This window comes from Ceratosolen solmsi, unplaced genomic scaffold (assembly GCF_000503995.2).
Source record: "Ceratosolen solmsi marchali unplaced genomic scaffold, CerSol_1.0 scaffold23, whole genome shotgun sequence".
Lineage (NCBI taxonomy): Eukaryota > Metazoa > Arthropoda > Insecta > Hymenoptera > Agaonidae > Ceratosolen > Ceratosolen solmsi.
Window position 1 is genome coordinate 166,880 of NW_011948430.1, and position 21,979 is coordinate 188,858.

Below are 21,979 nucleotides of genomic sequence, written 5' to 3' on the forward strand. Positions count from 1 at the left end.
ATTTAATTGCTTAGAATCAGCTCATTCTTATTATTTCCATATGATTTTATAACGTTCGAGCATAGTTAATTTCTGGCATATTTGTTGCACTTGATTTGTCTAATTACAAATGCATGTTGCATAATAAGTAGTTTTTACGATGTGTAGTGTGACCACAGTAACTCCACGGTTCGCCATTATTTTGACTGTTAAATATTTTTTGGCGATATTTTACAATCTGTTTTTTTTTCTTTTACGCTCACGCGTAATCAATTAAGGAAAACAGTAAAAATGAATAGTGAGAAGCAATTAATGCATATTCACTACTCCCATTCGGTTGTACCAGGTGGTTTAGACGTTAAATCATATAAAACACGTGAAATACCTGGTACTAATGAAATTTCACCCACCATTTTCTTAATCACCTGCAACATTAATAAATTAAAATGTATTGTATACTTTTATTAAAAACACGATGAAAACTCACATGCATTGGTAATTCATGTCCAGGAATTGCTGGTGTACCAGTCATAAAATCTTGTGAGCAAAACGGCCTTAAAACAACAGATCGTTGACAAGGTGGTGCTCGAGATGCATAATCTCTATCAAAATGAATTGGAATGAGTACCACTGGCATTTGACTTATGGACTCCATACAACCATTGGTTGACAATACCTTATTAAAACCTTGTATTATTTGACCAGAATATTGTAATAAAAGCAAAATTATTTTGACATGGATAATACCTGATTGGCTAAATGATCAGCTTGCCTAAGTGTTGCTATAACGTTTGCAGTAAGATGTGTTGGTGTAACATCCATTACTGGATGTTGAACTTTATTTCCAAAAACATAACATACTCTATTCACATTATGACAAATGCGAGGGATCAACCTCGCAAGAAATATTAAATCTTGCCATTCAGCTAACTCTGAAACGTTATTATCACTTGAAAGGCCTACTATGTAACTGTAACTACGTTGATCACCCTGAAAAAATTCAATTGATGGTATTGAAAATAATAATTAAAATATAAAGTATTAATTAATTCTTAGAATTCAAATTATATTTTTTTAAAAGTTTAATCGAAATACAATGGTATATAGAACTGGTTATCATTTAAATATTTAACTGTTTGTACCAAGGCCGATTTAATATGCAAAAAAAAAACTATAATCAAATGTGTTATTCAATGATAGCTTATCTATTCATAGTACAAATATCCATCATTTTAACTACTATAAACAACAATTATTTTTTCAAGAAAATTAAATAATAAAATGTATAATACTAATAAATACAATAGTAATTATAATTCTAATTTTTGCACTACATATTAAAATGTATATATCAATGTACTATATATTGTACTATAATCGAAAACATATTTCGTTCTACATATTAACATAATGTTGTTTATTAATCTAATTGATTACCATTAACCTTTGTTGATTGGTTTGAATTAAATTTATTTATCATCTTGTCTATTTTGTTCGTTAATATTTTATTACTATTATTGCACATAAACAACCAATGCAATGATTTTATATATCTATTGTATTTCTCTTTATAAGTATCTACATTTATAAACAAGTCATATATATATATATATTAAATTATTAAACAGTGTAAACTATAATAGAACCAGTGTAATACTTTGATAAATTTTATTAATTTTTTTTAACTATATAACTGAAAAAAAATTAAAAATAGTATTTTTTATTTATTTTCAATACTCCTACATTTAAAAAAATAAACTAGCAACAATAATTGCAACAATTTATTTTATGATATATTTTAATTGTTTACTGACCTGCATTCTTATATATTTATCAATTCTTTATGTAAAAATAAATTATATTTTACACAAATCAAAACATTATCAATAACAATTTCCAAAAATAAAAAGTGCGATAAAATTGAATTTCATTTATTCCTTATTGTAAATTCATATTTTACAGATTAAATTTTCACATTTTCTTATAAGTGATAAAAAACATTTGTATTTCTTTAAGTTTTATAAGTTCTTCAAGAAAAATATGATCATGAAAATCGAGTAACGCGAGTTATATTTTATGCTTTAAAAAATCTTTCTATGTATCATCAATATTAATTTTTAATTGTTTTATTTACAAAATAACTCTTTATAAATTAAAAAAAAAAGACGTGTTTTACATATATCATGATATTGGTAAAAATATTCTTTTTCTGTTACTTTCCTATTCTTTAAATATTTTGAAATATGCAATGAACCTACTATTAAAATATCTTAGATTATTTTTTCCCCGTTTTCATATTTTTGATCCATTAAATATTTTTAGATAAAATATTCTTCATAATAATAACAAAATAATGGCAAAAATAACTATTAATTTAACAATAACAATAATATGATATCAACATAAATGATTTTAATTGGCCTGCTTTATAAGGATGTTAGGTTAAAAACTATCTATCACAAAATATTTAAAAAAGGGAGTATATATATATCATATCTAAATCCAAACTTCAATAAAAATTAAAAATATATAGTAATATTGTGAAGACATTATTACAAAAGGATCTATATAACATTGAACTAAATAAGATAGTAAGAAATAAACATAAATAAAATAAACAATTGGTTTTTTAATTAATAAAAATATAATATTAAATGCAGTTTTATAACCTGGACACCAACGCTGCGAATTGGTAACAAAGTAGCCGTAAGATGAAGTTGACTTGAAATTCTTCGCAAACGAAGACGATCAGTTTCACTTGCTGACCCTTCTATTCGATTTAGAAGAGCATGTTTCTTTTGAAGCATTTGCTCGTACTCTGCTATTATTTTAACAAGAACCTAAAACACATTTATTATATTTAAAATTAAAAGAAGCTCGTTACTAATTTTAATCGGAAAGCTCATATATTAACGAATTTAATTATATAATAGCCTCACGAGTAATAATGAATTTAAAACTATTAAAATCATAGTTAAAATTATTTAATTAAATAATATTTATATATAGGATATAAATATCGATACAAAATGAAAAACTAAATTATGAAAGTTTTAATTAAATAGTTCAAATTTCAAATAAAAACATTTATTATCAATAGTTAGTAATACTCATTAAACAGTAATGATAATTATCATTTGGCACAGTAGTTTAAAATTTTTTTAATTTAATTGAATAAAGTTTACAAGTTTTATCATATTATTAAATATTACAATAATTATGCTCATTATATTTTAGAAGAATACGCGATCAAATCTTTTGATATAGCACGTCAATTATTTTTAAAAGAGAATACTTTTTATTAAATTGTATAAATACAGCAAAGAAAATTATAGATGCGTGCTTATGAAGTTTAATTAGTATTAAAATTAAAAAAATATTATCATTGAAAAGCAATTTATAATGAGTCATATTTTTTATATGAAGATAAAATCGTATGCGCTATTTAAAATAAATTTCGTTATGTAAATTAGAATTACACGCCACGTTATTACTACTATCTTAATAAATAATTAAAATGTTATAGATCCTTAAAATGAAAATCGAGAACATAATTTAATGGTTTAACTTATTTTTTAATGAATTGTGTAAAACCTTATATATCTCAAATATATATTTAACAGGCAAATAAAAAATAACATTAGAAAACGAGTTCCAAATGATTTCGGAAGAATTCATATTCAATTACCATGACAATCGTGCTTTTGGCAGAACTAAAGTGGAATAATTTTTTTAATTCAAGTATAATGGAAAGTAATGTCTATAGAACTATTCACACAAATAAATTGATAAGAATAGTAACTTGTGAGGTTTCCATAGTACTATTAAAACTGAACAATATCGTAAAAGAAAACGAAACAATTTATAAAAATTAAAGTTAAAGCAATGGTAAAATTCGTTTACTAAGCTTTTTCGGATAATGAAGATATAAAGATTGATGGTGAAAAATGATTATGTAACGAACTTAATTATCAATGAAAACATACTGTTTAACTTTCTACATTTTATTTATACTTTCTTTATATAAAAAATTCATACATAAACTATTTAGAAACTCGGTGATAATTGTGAATCGTGAATTTACAAATCGGTGAAAAATATCAATCACTTTACTGTAAACTTTTAATCAAACGATTATTATAAAAAGATGTAAAATCGCGTTTGAAAAATACATCAATTTTGATAGTAAATATAATAGTAGTTTTAGTATTCATCAATGATATTGCAGCACAGGTTCTTAGTATTATATAATTGTAGATTCTCAAAGCCGATGCATTGCAATTGTGTGAATTTAATATAGTTGGGCACATTTAATAATAAGTCACCTCTATTAAATACAATAGTCTTTATCTTCACGCATCTTACAAAATCGATAAAGTTATAACAGAGAATTTATCAATAGTAGAAAAATATTGAAATATCCTTTATTAGAAATAATAACTTATTCTCAAAACCATATCTTTGATTAAAATAATATATGAGGGTCATTTTGTTTCAAATGCATGATTTTATAGTCAATCTTTAAATAAATTATTAAAAATTCTCAAATTTAACTTGCCAAACTTATAATAATTAGTATTTTCTTTAAAAATGCTATATTTTTTATCAAAAATACCATACAAAATTAGCATTAATATAAAAGTTTAGTAATTATTTAAGCTTTCGTTATGTATCTCACGTAGAGTGTATGTGTCCAAATTTAATGTCTATTTTATTGATGAAAATAATTTTTAATTTAATAATATAGAAATTTTATACAATATTTGATTACTACTTTCGAGACTTTTAGTTTCTGTAACGAGAAATTAAATAAATTAGAGCTAATTTTTTATTGCATTTATGAATAAACTTTACAAGTATACTCTATCTTGTGAAGGGTTCAAAAATGATTTTTTTTATGTCGTTTAATTATAATATAATAACTATAATAGGATGATTGTTTGGAGATTAATATATATTATCATAATATATAAAATATATTCCTTCCTTAAGTGTGTTATGTGTACTTAATATCAAGAAGCCCAAACAATGTAAACTAAATTTCTATAACTATAGCATATAAATTATAAGAATCTACAACACTAACACATGAAATACATTATTCTATAAAACTCAATCTTAAAGGTAAATGAAATTTTATAGATATTAATATTATGAAAATACATAATCTTCCTATAATGAACAAATCACTATAATTAATTATTATTCATTTATTATTCCCGTTATAAGTTAATCTATAATTTTTTTTTCTATAATTTGTTTGTATACTTTCTTAAAAAACAATATTTGTTGATAATTGTCTAAAAAATGATATTTGAACAAAACATAATTTTAAATTATCAAATTATGACTTGCAAAATTTGGAATACTTTTAAGAAATTATTCAAAAAGACTAACAATTACAAATTTATTAATTTTCTTTTGTAGAACAATTATAAATAGATAATGCTTTAGATTTATTTGTATTGATTTATCTTTATTCATCTTCATCATAAATAAAAATTTAAGAATGAATTTTTATTAAATACATTGCTAAAAACTATTAAAAATTTATATTGAAATCTTCAAATTAAAATGTTTCAAATAAGTTTAATAGATTGAAATTTATTTATGTTGGCGTTAATTTTATTTTGTTTCAATTTTCTAATCACTACTTCATTCCTAAATAATTAAAATATAATTATAATCATCAATTATTAAAGTTTGTAGTTACTTAAAAGTTCAATCTAATACAAGTTTATCGACAATTACATGATATATTATAAATAAGATATATTTTAGAATTCTTGATTTTTAAATAGTTGTTATAGAGCTACTTACTCGTGTTTCTGAAAAATCTTTATCCATATATGCTTCTTCTGCACAAATTATACGAATAGCTAAACCTGGACCTGGAAAAGGATGTCTAGCTACTAGAGACGCTGGAAGCCCAAGATCGCAACCCAGTTGTCTAACTTCGTCCTTATGGAAATCCTTAAGAGGTTCTACTACTCGACCCTTAGCACGAAGCTCTCTTACTAATTCACTATCATTATGATGTGTTTTTATTGCATCAGCTTTACTACTAGCTAAAGCACTTGCACTTTCAATGAGGTCAGGCCTAAGGGTTCCCTGCCCAAGAAAAACTTCTTCAGGCCTTAGACCCATTTCTGCCATTGCTTCATTAGCTACATGTACGAAAACATCACCGATAATCTTACGTTTTTCTTCTGGATTTGTGGTCGTACAAAGCATTTTTGTAAGTTTTGGTTTGGGGAAAATATTAACCTCTCGAGTAGTTTTATTAACTACTACATAAAACATTGTAGATGAATTTTGTTGAGATTCATTAGAACCAGTATTTGAGTTATCATTAATGCTTCCCATATTAGATGCTATAGTTGTACCGTGAAGAAAAGTATGAGTAGCATTGATTACTCTCAATTTTATTCCGATTTGGGCAAGGCTTTGTTCAACTAATGGAGTTTCACCTAAATAAAAATAGTAAAAAAAAATAATATGAAAAATCTTTACAAAAGAGCATTACTTTATATCAAAACCATTTAAAGTGAATTAAACTTGATAATAATACCAATTATTGTTTATGCATTAATACATTTATTGATTACTATAGATTTGATTTTATGCAATACATTGATTAAATATTTACAATTTAAAAATATATTTCGATATGCTGAAATATCAAAATAATAAAATAATAAAAATGAATCAGTCTTTATAAAATATTATCAATTCCATATTTTTAAAAAATATAATTGATTAATAATCGTATTTTCTAAAAAATCTTAATTTTTTTATTAATCAAAATTCAGCCGCACACACACAAAGTGCTAACAATATCAAACTTACATTAATATTAATAATTTATCTTTCTTAAAAACTATAATAATAATGGAATTCATTATTTAATTACAAAAATTTTAATGCTTAAATCAAATATGCATAATATGAATTATACATTTATACGTTTATGAATTATTAATATGCATAATATCAATCATAAATTTTTTAAACAGCTTAAAAAAAAAAATTAATTAATTGTTTAGTAACAAAGTATTTTCAATCATAGAAATTTTAAAAAATGTTAAATTTTATTTCTGAGAAAATCTTATTAATTTTAAAGTTGAATGATAATTATATTATTACTACAGTATTAAATATCTATACTATTTTATTAAAATAAAAATAGAAAAGAATCTTTTCCAAATATTATTTTACATTCTTTGACTTAATTAATCTAATGGTGAATATTTGATTATGAAAATTACAAATATAGAAATATACAAATTTTGAAATTATTTCTACAAAAGGAAAATATAATTTGATTATTACATAAATGTAAATTAATAAAAAAAAACTATTGTTCGCATCACTGACAGTATATTAATTTTATTTGTTCATTTATAAAACTAAAAATTTTAAAGTACTTTTTTTATAATTTATTATATAATATAAATATTATATTGATTGTAAACATTTATTCAAAAGGATTTTTTGTTTAATAATTATCAGTATATTTATCATAAAATAATTATATAAAAATGAGACATTAAATAATATTGAACAGTACATTTCAATAATATTGTTAGTATTCCTTTTATTTTTTAATCATTTTAGTTATAAGTAATAATAATAAAGATATCCGAGAGTTTTTAATAAAATTTTATATTGCCTTAAATACCATAATCCCTTTATAATGCGAATCTGAATGCATCATTATATATTGTCATTGATTTTTTTTGCATAAACTATACTTATAAAAAACTACTATGTATACTATATAACTACCATATAAGTTAATAGTTCTAATTTGATCTAAAATTAACAAACATTAAATAATATTTTAAATTTTAAATAAAAATCTTTTGTTCAAATTCCTATAGTTACTAAAAAAATTAAGATTTATATATTATTATTTACAAAACACAAATGATTAGAACTTCCAATTTTATTACCCCTTTATTATTAAATTTTATTTAATTGAAAAGTATATTGTGAACAAATGTATTTTATAACAGATTATATGAAGGTATTAATAATACATAAAATTCATTAAAACACTATTATTAATTTGTATTTATCAAATAGTACATAATACAAAAATTATCTTCATATTTTCATGAATAAATATTAGCTCTTTAGTTTATTATCTTACATTAAAAAAAAAAAAATACTTTTAATGATAACAATATACAGCTATAAAATCTACTCATTAAATAACAATATACCATAAATATATACAAATATATAGACCATAAATATTTTATTACCTTTTCGCATAAATCCATTATTGATATGTACAGCTATAACTTGATCCTTGTTCAAAGCTTTATGAAGTAATGCTGCACAAACTGTTGAATCTACACCACCACTGACTAGCAACAAAACTTTATTGTTACCAACAGTTTCACTTATGTATTGAATACACTGTGTTTCTCGATCTCGAAGAGTATAATTGCCAGTAAGGCCAGCTACACCAAAAAGAAAATTGTGCAACATAGTTTTACCATTGCTCGTTAAATCTACCTCTGGATGAAATTGTACACCATACAAATTCAATTTATCACTTGCAATAGCAGCAACAAAATTTGATGATCTTGCTGTTGTACGAAAACATTCAGCTACTCTATCTACACTATCACCATGAGTCAGTAGGACTGTTTGATCTTTTTGCAAACCTCTAGATATATCAATAAAATATTAATTTGTAACAAGATAATTAATATTATATATTAGTTTGTCTTACTTAAATAAAAGGGACTTGCTATCCACTTCAATGGAAAATTGTCCATCTTCTCGACCTTCCTTTCTAATTACTGTTCCACCAAATTCTTTATTCATCATTTGCATACCATAGCATATTCCTAAAACAGGAATACCTATTCGAAAGATATCTGCATCATACCTTGGTGCATCTTCTGCATATACAGAACTTGGTCCACCAGAAATAATAATGGCCCTGTAATTTATATTTTTACTTTCTATTCATATTTTCTTAAAATACAGACATTTATAGTGCTTATTAATTTTACTGATCTCTAAATAAAAAATTCATGCAAGTATTACAATAATGCAAATATAAATAAATTTAACATAATTTTACTTGTATCCTTTTTCTTTAAGGGTGAAAGCTGGTGTGTCAAGTGGTAAAATTTCACTATGAACATTAAGTTCGCGAACTTTGCGATCTATAACTTTTCCATATTGAGCACCAGCATCTAAGATTGCTACTCTTTCATCAGCTCCAACCAAACTCATAATAGCATCATCTGCACCATTGTTTCGATCTGCATAATGGTAAGAACCATCATCGACTTGTTCCATTTTATACATTAAGTGGCCAGCACTGATAATATATAATTTGCAGCTTTAATCTGTTACACTAAAATAAAGCTAAGATTTAAAAAAAATGGAAAAAAATATAAAAATTTTATAACAAAACTTGTCATATAATACAAAGAAGTTGTAATATTAATTACTTATTTTTTATTAATATATGTAATATAATTTCATAATTAAAAATAGTTTGAATGTATTAAAATGAAAAAGTTCAATAAAAAATAAGCACGAATACTTATAAATAAATAAATAAAAATATATTAATGTAAAAAATCAGCATTTTAAATTATACGATATTTGATAGAAATTGAAGTCATAACGAAACATATATCCTAATGGGCAAACTAATAAATTACAGGTTATGTGGTATTAACAAGATATTCACACGAATAGTGATGAAGTAAAATCAAATTACGTTAATGAAACCTCAATTGAAAACTGATATTTTTTTGTGTAACTAATGTAATTACATATTACCACATATGAATTTTTATCACTCACTTTACACTTTTTTATGAACTTCAAAGATCTTAAGTTTTTAGATGAATATCAAATACATAATACGCCCCCTGACCATAAATTTTGACTTACAATCTATATTATAAATTAAGATCTATAAAGAAATATAAAAAATGAGAACATGAATAGTCATATTCAATTTCTGATCAATATTTTTTCTCTATAATATATTATTATTAAGTATATTTTTAATACACAATGGAGGTTGATTGAAAACACTAATTTGGGTATGACAAACATACACGCGGGGGTGGTTGGTTCGAAGAAATAGAGAAGGTGAAAGAAATAAAGAAAGAAAGAAATAGAAGAAAAAGAACGATATTACATATATATATATATATATATATATATATATTGGGGGGGGGGGGGGTAAAAGAGAGAGAAAGGGAAAAAGTGTAAGATATTTTGGGAACGCACACAAGCGTAAATACAATCTTTCTCTGAACGTATATGATATATGGACGCATGTGTATGTAACTCTTTACAATAAATGAAGTAATAAATATGATAAAGAAGGACTGGAAATAAAACTATATTATGAATATATAGGCAAAGATTATTTAGGCAACAAACATCAGGCACCCAATTTATAAAAAATATATTAATAAGGGCGAACAAACATTAGCATGTGTCGATTTAGATACACTAAAAAAACATAGGTATATTTTGAAGAAATTAACTAATAATAATGACACGATACGTAACAATACCTACCGGGAATATCAGAACAAGAAGATGTCAACAAGTAAATATTTAAGCTGATTATTCAACACACGAAATTAACGGTGGAAAAAAGAAAACGCGCTACGCGCACTAAACCGCTGTTGGGTCAAGTCTTAAGAGAAGCAGCCATTCGTTCGCGAAATTGCCACACATAGCGATAGCGTGTTCATCATAACCACAAAGTATACGCATTTATCAAGTATATAGATTGGAGACTCTATTATTTATAATAAAATTCGTAAAAATATTTACATTTTCAATTATATTTTTATATAATATTAATAAATTATATTATATTTCAATTCATTAAAAATGAATCGTTAATTAAAAGGTAATTGTCATTAAACATTATTTAAATGATCTATCTATAATATATTTGCTTTATATCCTAAAATGAATAATTAAATTTAGGCATGCCATTAAAATATATCTGTACATATATGTATATATTGGTCAGGGTACGATATTTTTTAATATTTAAAACGTACTATAGAATACTTTGGGTTTTTTCTAACATTTTCTCTATTAAATATAGCATTTCTATTTAAAAACATGAAAATTCACATCCATAATAGAAAAAATATATCATACGTTTGTATTATTAAATTTAGTTTTCTTAAAAATAAATATTAAATCATCCAAATTTAAAACTATTAAAAAAAAGTTGTATAAAAATTTTCACAATAGTAAATCCTAATCAATTAAATAATTAATATATTAATGAAATAACTTGATTTTAATTACAAATTTTAACTTTAATTAGTGCAATTAAATTATGATTATGCAATTAATTATTTTATGCATTCTGTGCATTTAATGTATAAATGAATCAATAAAGTATTTTAAATTTAATCTAGTAATAATAAATTATATACTTATATTTCTATGCTTATTTGTATTAAAAGTTTTTGGAGCAATAGAAGCTTTATATACAACAATTTATAGTATACAAAACATTTTTAATCATATTTCTTAAGTATTGCACATAAGAATAACAAATCATATAAATATAAGCATATCAAGAATATGATTATAATAATTATAAAACAATAATAAAAATCAAATTTGTAATTTTTTTTTATAAACTAATCATAAATTAAAATGCATTAGATTAAGCTTCCTACAGTATTCTCATAAAGTATTGTAGATATTATCTTATATAGATATATAGAATATATTCATATATCTGAAAATGTTTTTTAATAAATTTAATACAAATTTTATACAAAATTATATTTTGAAGAATTATTATATATTAAATGCGATAAATTTGTTGAGTAAGACAATCTAAAAGTAAATATATTTGTATATATGACGATATTAATTTTTTTTCATAAAAATTCAATTCAAATATAAATTTGTTCAAATTAAAAAATACCTTTAAAAATGTTTTAATTCATAATAAAAAGTTATAATAAATAATAATATTAATTAGCCAAAATTAAATATTTTCATAAATTGTTAAAGTTACAAAAAATTATCGGTACCACATATATGCATATTGTGAATCTACACACGATGTGAAATATTAATTGTGAAATATAATAATGAAAAATAAATTTTTTAACTTGCTACGACTTTATTAATTATCAATCATAAAATATACATACAATTGACCCATGGATTTTATTTGATAATTGAAATATGCATCAAATAATGTATATATTGAAATCTAAAAACTTTTTTTTAAATACTTCTTTGAAAATAAGATTACGTATTTTTTCAAACATGAAAGATTAAATAATTTGATCTATTTATAATTATTAAACCTAGAATAAATAATATTTTATTATATATGAAGTTGCTTGAATAAGTGCACAGATTTTCAAAATTTATTGTTCATAATAATGTCAAAAATAGATTTTTTTGTAGAGATAAAGAAATAAGCAAAATTTCCTGTTATACTAAAAACTTTTTTATTTTTCAAAGTTCGTTTCTTAAATATAAACAAAAATATATACAAACTCACACTCCTAAATAAGCATAGATTGAAGTCTTATTGCTTAAATAAATTTTTCAATACTCGTAAAAACAAAAATATTTATAATTTTTATACAATCATTTTTAAAACAAATGTTATTTTAATGCCGGTAATGTACTCAGTTGATGAAGCTATATATTTCTGATAAATATATTTTGAAAAAACGGGTTACATAGTTACATGTTTATATCTATAATTTATATATATCATAATTACCTTTATGTGCATTCTTGATGACTCAAATCAAAGAGAATAACGTCATGTCGTGTTATATATTTATAAAGAAAATGACCTATTATTGTATCGGAAGAATAATTCATAACATTTTTTTTTGCCTCAACTGGCAAATGCTCTTGAGCTTTTCGGAAAAAATCCATCTCTAATAGCAAAGAATGTAGTAGTTCAAACTAAAAATCTATTTACATTGAAATTAAACTTTTTTTGAAAGAAATCTACCAATCCACTTATCACAATGGTAGAGGATAGTTGGTATAGTGCGTGTTTAGGAATGAGAGCAAGCAACGACTCGATATGTGTTCAAAATTCACTCCACATACACTGCGTAATATTAATTCATATTTATATAAAATATCAACTATTGAAGATATCAGTCATATCAAATGATCTATAATTAACAATAAAATTAATTTCTTTAATTAAATATTAGTTTTATATTTTCTTACACAGAATACTCAGAAAATTGCGCTAACAATTGAGAAAAAAATTTCATATTAGCTGTCAAATTATTATACACACTTTTTATTTATATTTACAGAATTTTATTTTTTCTGTAATTATTGTAAATATAAAATATATAATATTTGTGCTATATATTATTATATTAAAAGACTAATAAATCATATGATACTGTATAATATTTTTTTACAATTATTTTAAGATCCTTACCTGTATATATAGAACCACAAAGATATTGTTATTTCAAAAAAATAATAATAACAAACTGTCTATTTGGCTGAAAATAGCGAAACTTAGCTATAATATGATTTAAAAAAAAATTAGTTTTTAAAAGCATTAAAAAATCATTTATAAAGTCAGTTCATATTAACTTATCTAACTTAAATACTTACATAACAAATGCACGGCTAAGTTACCCGCAAGTAGTAGAGTTGAATTACTCTTAATGAAAATTCAATACTTGATTTTTAGTTTTATAGTGTTATTGAAGAAATTTAGCGAGATTGAATATGTAATTAATTTTATAATAATTTTATTATATTTATATTATACATAATTAAAAATGTTTTATGAACTATTATGATAATATATATGTATTAATAATTTTTTTAATTTAGTTTTTAAGCCTTATTTATATAAAATCAATATTTTATGAAGATTATTTATATAAATTATTGTATTATTGAATTTATTTTTAATTTTCAAAAAATTTGTTATTTATAATGCTAAAGACTACACATATAAATAGATGATAAAAATATTATAATAATTAAATATAACATCGAAATTTCAGCAATTTAAAAAATATTTTACATTTATATTAAGAAATTAAAGACGTACAGGAGAATTTATATATAACCAACATTAATTTAAATTACATTCAAAATTATAAATAATTGTATGAAAAAAGTAACTGAAAGTTGTATTGATATATGCTAATCAACTTAAATAATTATAGATTTTTATAACATTTCATGTAAGTAAATTATGTATATTAAATATCTAGTGCTTATGTTTTGTTATATGTAAAATAATAATTTCATAATTTAATAATCATGGTAATATTCATTATTAGAAATCATACAATCGAATAATTTAGTTTTCTGGTTTTCATATTTATTATAATTTCTTACTTTCTTTCCCGATAACGAATTTCCTTTGCAATACAGTTGCCTTACAATAGTTACTTTACAAAATTAAATACTTCATAATTTTTTAATTAAATGACATGTAAAAACAAGTGTATTTCATTTTGAGTTGTTAAAAAAAATGTTTTACTGTAGACACCGACATCGTTTTAAACATATTTTAAAATGAAATTAAAAAATACTTTTAAACAAAACTAAACCTTAAAATATTGCAATAGGTATTTCTTAATATACAAAAATTATTTTCTTATATTGTATATTGTATATTTTAATACAATTTCAAGAAATAAAAAAAATTACTTATTTGTTAGAAATAAGTAATGTCTTAAAAGGGTAAATTTTTTCAATATTATTTACATAAGTATTTATTACTTTTCCTTATTTCACATTTCATCAATTGAGCAGAAAATTCATTAAGTTTTAATCATTTTAATGAATATAAATATAAAAATTTTCATATTATTAATTAATAAACGTAATTTAATTAAATTTAGATATAATGATTAAAGCTATCAATAAAAACTTAACAAACTATCATTCATTATAATCAACTGTTATAAGAAATTTTAGGGTAAGCTAATGCAGGCTAGTGTTAATGATATTATATATGAAAATTAGTATAATAATTTAATAATTATAATAATTTGCATCAGCGCTTATTACTTTGTTTCTTTTCCAGTATGTTATTATAGCACATTCTAGCTAATGGATCTTCTAATGCTACTCGGTGTTCATCAGTCGATAACTTAATACTCGAAGTTTATATAACTACAGCTAATTTAAAAATTCAAAAATTCTTAGTTTACGGTTTAATGAAACTATATCGATATTAAATTGACTTAATTCTTAATAAGGAAAGCATTTTATATTTTTTGTCGGATTAGATTATTTAGCTTAAAAATCAAATGAAGTTTAATTTAATTGGGGATTAAGCTTGAACTACACTATTGAAACGATAACAAATATTTACTCAAACATGACTATGTTTCGTCAAAATTTTAAAGCTGTATAAAAAGTTATTATGAAATAATTATTTCAAAAATAATAATTAAGTATGTTTTCATTATAAATAGTAAAATTATATAATGCAGTATAAATTATTAATTCGATTTTTCTAATTAATATTTATTATATTATTACGCTTTATATGATTTATTCTTTTAACATTTCAAAACACTTGTAAAGTTTGCCTCTTCTACTTATAATATATATTATATTTTTTCATTCTCGTGACAGGAAATTCGTATTAATGCATACAATTCTTTAGATACATTAACATTTATAAGTAAAAATCACTCATCAAGGAAAAATAAATATACTTTAAATATTATAAGTATAAATATATAATATATTTAGTGATTAAAAAATAAAATTTTAAAAATGGTAACCAAATGAATATTTTCTTCCTATTTAAAAAGTTCTAATAACTCTATAAATTGTTATTTTAATAATATTATGCGATATGAAACGCTAGTAGCACGTTTATTTTTATTTCTCGGTTGATTTACTAATAAATATTAATTTCATTATATTATAATTATATTTAAGTCTAAATCTAATTCTATATAAGTTTTTTATTTTCCATTAATTTTATATAGAACCCTTATTAATTTCTTTTCACATTCTATTAATAAAATTATATACAAATAAAATACATTCTAATTTGTTTTAGAGAATGAGAATTTTCGAAAGGTATTTCAATTAATATAAAAATATTTTCAAATAAAAAGTAGTTTATTTTAGTAGTTTATGGCAGTTTATTTAGAATTTTAAACAATAATGATATAAGTCAATATAAAATTATTTTGGAACGTTATCCAAAATTAAATTAGAATTTCTAAAAAATGTAAATGTAAATGAGACGGAAATATTCATGTTTTTGAGATCATTGGAAGATCTATCTATCAAAAAGGTGTATATACTTCTTAAAGGTGTTGTTTTTTGATAACTTAATTTTTTTCCATCTATATATTCTTTCTTCTTTGTTAAATAAGTAATAACCAAATTATTTTTATTATCATGTATCCGTAAAAAATTTATTGCAGTATTTTCATGGGTTATGATAATGTTGAGATGATTATACTTTATTTGATAATATATAAGAAGTCAGTAAAAAGGAAAGTTTTTATTCTTAAACATTTTAAAAATTAAATAAAATATAAAATAAATTAATATAGATAATTTAAAGAATAATTGTAATAAAAAATTCTTTTAATGCTTAAACAATGATAAAATTAATTATTTTTCTAATAAAAAATATTGACTATGTTTATTCTTGACTTTCTTTCTGGCTTTTATTGTTATTGATTTGAAGAAATGAGCTAAGAGAAAAACTATTTTATCAGAGTTAAATTATTAAAAAGAATTATTTATTTTATTTTACATATCTATAAATTTAAATGCATATTAAATTTGATAATTTTCACTTTTTAAAATTTTGGCGTAGATTTTAATTGCAATCAAAATTCAGTGCTTAAGATATGACATTATTGAACAAAGCAATGGTTCTTAAATTTTTATTAATCAATTTTATATACAAATTTGAAAAATATTAACTATTCATAGATTTTTTCATAAATTTATAATCATGAAATATCTTAATACCGGTAATGTTAATATATAATAATATATAATTAACCTATATACATTAAATGTCTATAATCCATAGCATAAAATGTTAATAAGTTTTGTATATCTTAAATAAGTAAATTACAGAGAGAAATTAAAAAATATTTGTATATTTTAAATGGTAACGATTAATAAGCAAGATGTGTTCCTAAAAATATTAAATGATTTTATTTATTACAATAACATATTAAATGAAAATGAAAAATACTTTTCAAATTATTTGTGTTAATTACATTTGATTGAAAAATCATATTTTTCAGCATAAAATCATTTTTTATATTATTATTTTTTTAATCCTTATTTTAGACAATATCATTGTGCAATTGTAGTATCGTCGCTTTAGAACTCGAGTAGGCGTTAGTATTTATATAATATAAACATGATAAATTTACTTTTTATTTCTATTTTTTAAAAATCAAAACTGTTCATTATTTAAGTTTATGCAAATATGTACATATTTCTGTCTAAAGGCATAATTGTCTATTTTTGAATGATAAATCATATTAACTTTAATATTTTATAGTGAGGTTTGGATAAATACATACAGATTTTTTCGGTATTTTCTTTAACTATTACATTAATTGTTCTTTTACGAGTATAATATATGTAAAAATTAGTTAACTATTCTGGTTTCTGGGTTAAAATCTATTTTTACCATTATTCTTAACAATACTCAATATTATGCTATATATATATATATATATATATATAATATACTATGAATATATATAGCTGTATGTATTAAGTTACATAATAATCAATGTTGAAATTTATAAAAAATTATATTCAAAATTTATAACTTTGAAAAGGTTTAAATACAATTTCACTTTTTAAATTCAAATTTATGGATTATCTTTTTGCGCATGCACATCATATAGACATTATTAAAAAAGGATGGAATTAAATATTTTATAATTTTTTCACCTATAAATATTTCTTATATTTAATGGCGGGTTATATTAAGCAATGTCTATAGTTTTGCTACTTGACATAAATTACATTATGATCAGTTTTAAAAAGTATTGTATAATATTTAATTACGAATCTTTGGATTCAATTTTTTTTTAATATTATAAAAATTAAAATTCAATTAGTAATTTGAACAAATTTTATACACCACAATTTCCTTATTTATATTTATTATCCAAACATGTTATTTAGGCAATGTCAAGTAAGTGTAACGTGTGATAGAATATTCTTATATAGTAATTAAAAATATAACCTATAGTTGTCGCAATTATTTAAAAAGTGAACTTGTTCCTAAAGTATAATAAAATAATTATTATTTTTTAAACCAATATTCTTAAAAACCGATCATATAAATTTTTCTGTATATAACTAAATTTGAAAATACAATATAATAATAAACAAATACTTGCTGGTAAAGATTTTTCATTGAATGCCTCTTTGTAAGCTTATTCTACTTATAAAATTATTACTAATGTGATTGTTGTATAAGTTTAACAAATAAATAGCTTTAAATCATTTTAAGTAACTAATTTGAAAAAGTCATAGATAATAAAAATGATTGTGACATATTCGTAAACATTAATCAAGTAGTGAAATTAAACAGCCGGAATTTGTTATTTTAATATCAGAACTTGCGAGAGTTTCAATTCTTGAAAATAAAATATCTAAAAGTAAGATAATTAATTTTAAATTTTATAAATATTTTATCATACAATATTAACATTTTAAATAATTCTAATCCAAATAAACTTTAAATATCATGTAATTTAAATCTTATCAAATACATTGACTTATAAACATCTTAAAAATTTTTGTTTATAAAAATTGTTTATAAAATTTGATATAAGAAAATAAAATAGAGCTAACCTAACAGTAGTGAAATTATAACAATATTTTGTGAAATAATAAAGCAGCTGTAAATTTGATTAAAATAATATTTTAATTATATTCATTAAAATATTTTTATACTAAAATTTAAAGTAATATAAATTTATGACTATGTATTATAGTAAGTAGCTTTATAAATCATTTAATTAATTTTAAAATATTATATAATTTTTATTCATTTATGAGAAACTTAAGGTAGGATAATTAAAAATAAAATCTATTATAATAAAATTACAAATAATGCAATTTTGTATAATTGTTAGCGTAAACAATGTTAAAAAATATTAATGAAAAAGAAATATTAACAATTTTTTAGTATTGTATTTGCTGATATTTAATGAGAATATAAAAATAATTTCATAAATTAAAATTTTTAGATTTTACAAAGAAAATAAATTTAAAATATTTATGATAGTTAATAATACAATAATTTCCTTATTATTTTGAATATTATCTATAATGTATTATAAAATTTTAAATGATAATATAATATTAAATGAATCGCTTAAAAATGAATTTATTTAAATGTTTTTGATTATTTAATATATGTTAAAAAATAAAATAGACTTAAGAAAATTAATAGAGAATACAGAAACACGTTAATTTATTTCAATTTTTTTAACAAGTTAAAAATTGATAGTTATTTTTACGGAAACTTATAAAATGTAAGTAAGCATTTGATGAATTATGATTATCATAAAAATATCAACTGGAACTTGTCTTTGTAAAATTGAAGAATGTTACTTTGAAACTAATATTAAAAGAAGAAAATTATCATGAAAATAGAATCAAAATTCAATAATACAAAGTTAATCAAAACTATTCATAATAAAAAATTATTGCTTATTTGCAGTTATATTAACTAATATTATTTAGTAAGATTCAGTTTTGGAAAGTAGTCTTGTATGTACACAGAGAAATACAAATGATAATAAAATTGAATCTAAATTATATAATAGTTTCATTTTTCATCAAAAAAATCTATTAATTTTTTTTTTTTTTTAGTGAATTGTATGCAAATAAACAGGAAAAATCTATAAAAAAATTATAATTCTTTTGATGTATGTGTTAGAAAATTAAATTTTATCATAAATAAATTACATTTGTAAAGTAAAGGTGATAGCATTCTAAATAAAATTAATATGAACGAAGGTAAGATTTTCTTGATATTAAATTATAAATATTACTAAAAATTTCGAAATAATAATACATTTATAAATAAATTAATAAAAACAATTCAGAGTTTTAAAAGTTTAATTTTATTTCAAATATCTGATATTTAAGAGATATAAATTTAGTTTGTTTTCAGAAAAGGAAAAGAGGAAGACCTCGTAAATTATATGATTGTATAAATGATTATCATCATGAAAATGAAGGTAATATGAAATTATAAAATTTTATAATTTTTAAGATATTATTTTATTTTAATTGTATTTTTCTGTAGTTCAAAATGATACTTTGCAAGGAAAAATTGTTTGCTCTACTATTTTCAAAAGAAGATTAAGAAGACGATCTAGTAAAATAGCAACATGTAGTGATACATTTGTAGGAAAAACTACTAATGATAATACATGTATGGTTAAATTACCATTAGATACTAATGGTACAATTGGAAATAAAATAAATCCAGGTATATTTAATTTCTATATATTTTTGTGTACTTCTCATTCAAATATATAAAAAATAAATGTTGAGTAATTTAAATTTATATTTATATTTAACATAATTCAGAGAATTTAAATAAAATAAAAATCATTTCTACCCAAAAAAAAGGTACATGGAAAGACCATCAAAATACACAATGATAATGCACACTTGTAAAAAATTCATGAAAATAATAGTAACTATTTATCTGAAACTATTACGAATACAATATTATTGATATCAATAATATTGAAAAATACTCCAATATTAAAATTACTTATTAAATCTTATTTTTTTAATATTGAAATTTATATCTAATTGTTATCTTAAATTATTACTTAAAGTATAAAAAATAATCATTTGGATTTATTTTAATTTTTCAGTTAACAAAGACAATTTAATTAATAAAATAGGTAGTAACCAAAGTTTACAAAAAAATAAAAGAAGGCAATCGAAAATTATACTTCCTTCAGATGAATTTCATAATGAAAATGAACAAGAATTACATGTTTCTAGTGTTGATAACTCTATTGTTTCAACTCCAGAAAAATATTCAGAAAACAAAGGTTATATTTTATATACTTATCATAAATTATTTTGGATTTTATTCTAAAAATGTCAAAAAAATTTTTAATACATTCTTTACATAAATTTTTCTTTAAAATATAGATAATAATAAAGAATATACAAATGAAAAAAATTTGAATTTAATTTGTATTCAAAAGAAAAGAGGAAGACCTTCAAAATTGAAAAACCAAGTATCTAAAAATGAACACAATAATTTTAAAATAAATACATCAAATATATTTGGTGTAACAAGTAAAATTTGTCTAGAAAATAATGGTGAAATATTTATTTAAAATTCTTTTATTAGTTATAAATAATTAACAATGATCTAATTTACAAATTTTTTTGGAATCTAGATATAAGTAAAAGCATTTTGGAATTAAATAATGTACCAGAAAAACGTAGCAACAGAAGATCAATATTAATAAACAGTTGCAATGAAGGAAAAATAAGTCATGATAAATATAATTATCTTACTATGGACATGAATATTAATAAATTTAGCACAGAAAATACAGGTAATTTAAAGAATGCGGATAACCATTAATGTTTCTAATTTACTTTGTCTTTAATTTCATTTTAATTTTAAGTCTAAAAATTAAAGTATCATTAAATTTACTGAAATAAAAAGTAAAATAATTTCTATGGGTAAAATTAGCAAAAAAATTATTTTTGATAATACAAATTATTTATTATTTCAAAATAAAATATTGATAATTCTATTTTAATAAGTAAGAAATATCTAGAAAAATGGCAGTAAAACATTAATCTTTAATCGTTTTTGAAAAATATATTTATGTCATTTTTATATTTTTAAATATAGATACCATTCAAAAACATGTATATACAGAAATTGAGGATCCAATTGTTCATAAAGATGAAAAAAAGGAAAGATATT

The 21,979-nt window shown here is 21.2% G+C and overlaps 2 protein-coding genes across 3 annotated transcripts; one reads left to right on the top strand and one right to left on the bottom strand.

Moving 5' to 3' along the window:
• bur (GMP synthase burgundy) lies at positions 1-10,723 on the bottom strand. Of its 2 annotated transcripts, none has more exons than XM_011501711.1 (9): positions 10,552-10,723; positions 9,083-9,361; positions 8,726-8,938; positions 8,250-8,659; positions 5,800-6,449; positions 2,649-2,819; positions 727-969; positions 467-655; positions 1-404 (listed from the first exon to the last, which is right to left on the bottom strand). In XM_011501711.1, the coding sequence occupies exons 2-9, from the start codon at positions 9,310-9,312 to the stop codon at positions 303-305; spliced, it is 2,208 nt and encodes a 735-aa protein (XP_011500013.1). In that variant the 5' UTR covers positions 9,313-9,361; positions 10,552-10,723; the 3' UTR covers positions 1-302. The 2 variants fall into 2 exon arrangements, with proteins under 2 accessions (XP_011500013.1, XP_011500014.1); XM_011501712.1 differs by having other exon boundaries at positions 9,083-9,372.
• Positions 10,724-19,991: 9,268 nt separating this feature from the next.
• Positions 19,992-21,264, top strand: LOC105364082 (uncharacterized). Its single transcript, XM_011501945.1, has 5 exons — positions 19,992-20,022; positions 20,169-20,246; positions 20,315-20,500; positions 20,898-21,080; positions 21,245-21,264. Exons 1-5 carry the CDS (start codon positions 20,013-20,015, stop codon positions 21,262-21,264), a joined length of 477 nt encoding a protein of 158 aa, XP_011500247.1. The 5' UTR covers positions 19,992-20,012.
• Positions 21,265-21,979: the final 715 nt, after the last annotated feature.